The following is a 6130-nucleotide window of genomic DNA, read 5'->3' on the forward strand; positions in this document are numbered from 1 at the left end:
ACTCTCCCTGCTTGCCAGCCTTCCTCTTACCTACGAGGAGTCAATTCCAATCAACTCTTGAAAGTTCCTGCCTCATACCAACAAGATTTGCCTCACGCCAATTAAAACTTTAACTTTTTCATTACACTCATCCTATTCCTTAACTATTTTAAAACTAATAGAATTATGATCATTGGTCCCAAAGTGCTCCCCCACTAACACCTCAGTTCACTTGCCTTCTCATATTTCTCAACAGAAGGTCAGATTTTGTTTCTTCTCTTGTAGGTATATCTACATATTGATAAAGAAAATTTTCTCGAACACTTAAATTTCTCACTATCCAAGTCCTTAACACTGTAGCAGCCCCAGTCTATGTTTGGAAAATTAAGCTCTCCTCCTATTACAATGTTATCATTCCTACATATAGCTGAGATCTCTCTACATATTTGTTCCTCAATTCCCCTCTGACTACTGGGGCAAATGGTACAATCCCATCATCCTCTTCTTATTTCTAAGTTCCACCCATAAAACTTCACCTGGACGATCCCTCAGATATACCCAAGTACAGCACTAATGTTTTCCTCAATCAAAACCTCCACTTCCCCTCCGACCTTACCATCCTTCTTATAACATCTAAGCCCCCAAACATCGAACTGCCAGTCCCATTCCTCCTGCAGCCTTGTTTCTATAACAGCTATGATTCCCCAACCTCATGTTCCCATATAATCACAAGTTCATCTTTCACTTAGCACTCATACCACCCAAATATTGCTGAAAAAAGACAAATCTATCAAGACAATTTACAGAAATACCAATACTGGTGGAAGCCAACATTTATATTATGAGCAGTAGGCAAGCAGGTTAGTAGAGGCTTTGCCGTGGAGAATGCACCCATTAATGCTGATAACAGTTAAATATCAAGCTTTGCTTGAACTTTAAACCAGACCTGTTGACTCTGACTGGTCAAGGACTGCAGGTCCGGCAGCATCTGAGGAGCAGGAGAATCAATGTTTTGAGCAAGAGCCCTTCATCCTCATTCCTGATGAAGGGCTCTTGCACAAAACGTCAATTCTCCCGTTCCTCGGATGCTGCCTGACCTGCTGTGCTTTTCCAGCACCACACTCTCGACTCTGATCTCCAGTATCTGCAGTCCTCACTTTCTCCTTCTGACTGGTCAAGGCACAGCCCTAAAAATTAAACCTGCTCAATAGCTCTCACCTATTTTGTGGAACTGAAACAGGTGCATTGATGTGCTTGCTCTCTGCCTGCAAAGACTATACAAGTGGACTTCATAGCAAGCCCAAAGGAATCTTAAGGATGAGCATAATTCTTTGCACACACAATATTTTATCTAGCAAATGCTTTCCAATCATGGAATTACATCTCATGTTGGAGACTGTGCTGAGAGTTTTGTGAACATGGGCTGGTTGGGTAGAGTCAGTACCTTGCTTTTTGGGAACAGAAGAAACATGCTGTTTGATCTCATCTGTCAGTCTTTAGGATGTACAGTCTGCATACTTGACATGACTGCTGCATTCTCCTGTTCTACAACACATACTAAAATCGTTCTGATCACAGCCAACAGTGTCTTGCTCTGGTTCCAATCGATAGGCTGGGACCTTTAACATTACCCGAAATGTGTGTGTGATTCAAGTTAATGGCATAACGCTCTTCACATTTCATAACATTTGTCTCCTTCTCCATTGGGACCATAGTGCTATTCTGGCTATTTTTTGCACATCTCCTTATACAAGTTAAATTATTCTCTTTTCTTTCTTTCCAAGCCATTTCATTATTTCTGCAGGGATTCCATCACATCCTTCTGCTTTTCTTGGCTCCAATTCTTTTATAACATTTAATATTTCGCACTCTATAAGATTAGATCTTAAATCATCCTAGAAAGTCGCTCCTTCTGTGCCAAAAATGTTAAAAGTAACAACACAAGTGTAATTTAAGCAGGTAGTGAACAGATTCAAAGACTTTGTTATAAGGCTACACATGAAATAGTTCAGGATGAGAATTGATCAATATGGTGGCAGGTGCCAAAGGTGGTGCTTCATAATGATCCACTCATTGTCGATAGGATCGTATTATATATGGAGGAAGTGTGGCACTGGAAAAGCACAGCAGGTCAGGCAGCATCTCAGGTGCAGGAGAGTTGACATTTCAGGTATAAGCCCTTCATCAGGAATCCTTCATCAGCATTCCTGATGGAGCTTATGCCCAAAACATCGACTCTCCTGCACCTTGGATGCTACCTGACCTGCTGTGCTTTTCCAGTGCCACATTTTTTGACTATTATTTACATCCCACATCAGAGCACCCAGATGAAGTAGTGGAGGCAGAGTACCAGAAACTGGCGGAATGATTGAAAAGGATAATAGGAAATTATTTTATGACAGTCATAGGAGACTGGAATGTTTCAATTAATAAAGGCAGAGATACTGTAGAAACCAAATTAAAAGCTGCTTGACTGGGTGTCAGAATGAGCAGAGATGCAAATTCCATACTGAAGAAGAGTCACGTCAGATTTGAAACATTAAGACTGTATCTCTCCCCAGTACTCTTAGTTCTTATTTCAGTTCAAGGTGAAAGCTGCACAGGATCCACACCTAATTTAAACACAATCGGAGGAAATGGTACACTTGGGTGTCACCTAAAGAACTGATGCGTGACCAAATTGATCACTCCCTTGCCCAACAGAGATATTGGAATAGCATAAGAATTCATGTAGTAGATACAGACCAAATCACAACCTAGGTCAGTATAATAGTAAAAATTCAGCTGAAGAGATTCAAGAAGGGAAATAAAAAGCCTCAGGGGGGAGCGAGAGAGAAGATGCAGGGTTCCAAAGGGATCAGGTTTCATGAAGCAGTAGAGACAAAAATTAGACGCTAGTACTAATTCAGAAATGATTTATGAAGATTTGAGAGACAGAATGAAAGTTGCCATAGTGGAAAATGTTGAAGAAAACATTGGCACAATTAAACCTTGAAGAATTATTTAATATATGCTCTGGATATAACATTGGTTGAAATATAGACCAAATGAGGGAGCAAATACTTTATTTCCATATGGAGCTTGGAGTGCTATTTCATTCGGATTAATTCTGGCATTGAGTCGACCCAAGATGGTGCACCAAATCTCACACTTGTATCCCTATGCAAGAACACATCCCTCCTGTACTAAATATAGAACATGAAAATGACAGAAAATGAGACAGACAAACATCTCAATGGTATGCAACTTCAGTGATTTACGATATTTGTAATAAATCCAACATTGTGACTGAATATTATGTAAATTATTCAGTAATTATTCAGGCAGTGCATAACTGTTGCAAGCATTTTTATACTAAGTTTTATATGTATGGGTTCAGGTACACAACGGAAGTTTCATCCATAAGACAACTGACCAGTGATTGATAGTTTTTTTTCCCAGCCCTCCACTTGTGCCCCTTCATACTGTCTTCTTTAGGCCCTGACTAAAATTGGAGTTCTAAATTTAAAACCTTCAAATGAATATAACTTGAGAAATTACATCAACATCTTGATTTTTCAAGCGGCTCTTTGCTTTCCTCTGGTTCATGAAACGTAACAGCCCGAAAGGCGGTTCCGCAGCGCTGGCTTTCAATCTCGATATTGCTACATGCTTTCAAAGAGTTCATTAGCGTGAATTAACGTTCTCCAACTCACCCTTGGAGGGGTTATCGCGCACTACCTTGAAATTGTTATTTATCGCTATTCTACCGAGGCGTCACACGAGAGCTCAATCATTACATGGTTTTAACAATAAACATACCTCAAGCAAGATGAGGAATTAACAGGCTACAACCAGCATGATTCACAAACGCACTAACCAGTACACCACAATATTCCAGATTGTTTTCGGCACAACACACACTAGGTCCAACTGATACATATTAAGTTACCCACTACTGTTAATCAATGCATAACCAAACTTTTGCTAGAAGCTGACCTCCTAACGAGATTTACTAAAATGATGCTCCTTCTCTCCCTCACAGCGACATCGTAAACTCCAATCCGGAAAGGAGGTCAACATCTAAATCACCCGAACATCTCACCAATCAGCTCAACACAAGGGAAGGCGGAAAACTCAAACTCTGAATCTCGAATATCGCTAGCACTGGTTCTGTATAAGGGCTTCTGTTCCACAACGCCTTGCTTTGTACGCCCACTAGACAGTGCCGCAATGTCAAATTGTGCGCATTGGTAAATAAACACTGTTCTTAAGTCTTGTATTTTGAGTAAACATGGCGAAATATTGAGACCAAATGATTCAATTATTTGTAAACAATCTACATTACTGTACTATATACAATTACTGACTAATATCTAAAAACACGTATACCAATCGTACTGATAAACAGAAGCCAACTGCATACGAAATTTGACCTATAAAATTTTCATGTAACTTAAACAATGGACTGAAAGCGGTTTCTGTCGACTTGCAGGACAGACAAAAGTCTTCCACACTGGCACACTGATATTACTTATTCCTGTTGCAGAAATTTACCATCTCCCCATCCAATTTGCACAAAACATTCCCAAACGCACCAGTGCATCCTGTGGATTAATAATTATAGAAGTTAGTTTCTCAACACTCACCAACCCATCGCAATTGCTGATCGCCACGGTTGCCCCTGGCATGTCAGTAATATCCCCAGAAAATACACAGTCTCTGTGGATGGGTTCAGTGAAGAGGTCCCTGAAATCCTCCTGCCACTCAACTTCGGCCCTGGGAGCAACCAGTCTGGCGTTGTGCTTCAAGCGTAAGTGCAACTCCTTCCCAAAAACCGTGACATTGAAGTACAAATCGGCTTCTCTTCTCTCCTGATATCGGGTGCTCCGTGCAAACCGACGACCAGAACGTAGCTTTGTGTCGGTAGCCGATACAATGTGCGATATGTAGCGACCCTGACCATCGGTGCTGAGCGGTATTATCAGACCATAATCGACAAACCTTCTCGAAAGCCCATCTATAGGCGAAAAAAACAATACTGGTGCATAACTATCGAAGTGCCTGCCCTTTCTTGTCATAAAATTCGTATTTTGTATCAATATTTTAGCAGCAACCAAAGGACTAACATTATGGTACGAATAAAACTGCATGGTTTATCGCTTTAAATTTTGATGATTACAACTGTTCCGCACTTTCGACGCAACTGGGGTTTTTATGGAGACAGAAAATAAACCCAATGCAGAGGACAAAGAATGCTAAATTTGCGAAATCCTACCTTCTGCCCCTGCTGCATGAAGCTTGCATCCTAGTAACAGCTGGATAAAAGAGAATAAATAAAAATAGTCCATATTGTTTGTTAAGGAATAAAGAATAAATGAGAGAAAACAAATCTGTGCAAAGCACCGGGGAAACTTCTGCTTTCAATTCTCGCACGGTGGGGATTGCAAAGGGGAAAAAAGTTTCCTCCCACATACAAAAAAACACCCCTGTTGCGACTGATAGATTGTAATGGGTGGATGCAGATTCAAAAAAAAGGTAGACCACTTTTTTTTGGATTTCAGTGAGCTGTTCGCTAAGCATAACGACCCATTCTATCAATTAGGCTCGGGGAGGCAGGATCACTTTAAGACTGAGGCTCCTGGATATAGCATGACGCCAGATGATTGACATCTCCAGTGACTTTACTCAGTTTTGTTCCTCGATCCGAAACACAACTGAAATGTTGGGGGGGGTGGTTGATGCAAACAAACTCACCTGAATTCGGGAGGCTTTAGGGTTACTAGAAATCCTGGAATTGGTGCAGCGTAGGCGGCCATTCGTGTCTGCTTAGGCTCTCCAAACGAGATTCAGGACTCACTGTCATTCTCCTACCTCTCGCACAACACCAAACCTTTATATTTTTGAAATAGAAATAATCTAATATCTCAATAAATGGTTCAATTGGACCTACTGCTTCCAATTGATTTAAAACTTCAGTCATGTATATTTGCACTATAAAATCTCCCGTTATTTGGTCGCCGGAACAGATAGGGAAGTGAAAGATTTAAAGTGTGTCCCGTTTGCTAAAGAGGGAAATTTGTAAATCCTATTTTTAAAATGGGGCATTCCTGTTCGGCATTTTTCACACCTGATTGCAGGGATTTCTCTTTGCAAACTATTCCTATTGAGC

At 40.7% G+C, this 6130-nt stretch overlaps 1 protein-coding gene across 7 annotated transcripts in view; it reads right to left on the reverse strand.

Annotated features, from left to right (window-relative positions):
* The window catches only part of adamts14 (ADAM metallopeptidase with thrombospondin type 1 motif, 14), a 203173-nt gene extending 197566 nt beyond the window's left edge, over positions 1-5607 (reverse strand). The window contains exons 1-2 of one of the 7 annotated variants that reach the window (XR_015754287.1): positions 5237-5607; positions 4608-4978 (exon numbers count right to left, since the gene is read on the reverse strand). Coding sequence is in view for 5 of the 7 variants with exons in the window: in XM_087982533.1 (XP_087838659.1) it covers positions 4608-4978; positions 5237-5309 (444 nt within the window). In the remaining 2 variants the exon portion in view is untranslated. The remainder of the gene's footprint in view (positions 1-4607; positions 4979-5236) is intronic. The other 6 variants (XR_015754286.1, XM_087982533.1, XM_043678770.2 and 3 more) reach the window with 6 other exon arrangements.
* Positions 5608-6130: the final 523 nt, after the last annotated feature.

The sequence above is a fragment of the Chiloscyllium plagiosum genome, unplaced genomic scaffold (genome assembly GCF_037043375.1).
Source record: "Chiloscyllium plagiosum isolate Xiang-an unplaced genomic scaffold, Cpla_swu_hap1 HiC_scaffold_43, whole genome shotgun sequence".
NCBI classification, from domain to species: Eukaryota; Metazoa; Chordata; class Chondrichthyes; order Orectolobiformes; family Hemiscylliidae; genus Chiloscyllium; species Chiloscyllium plagiosum.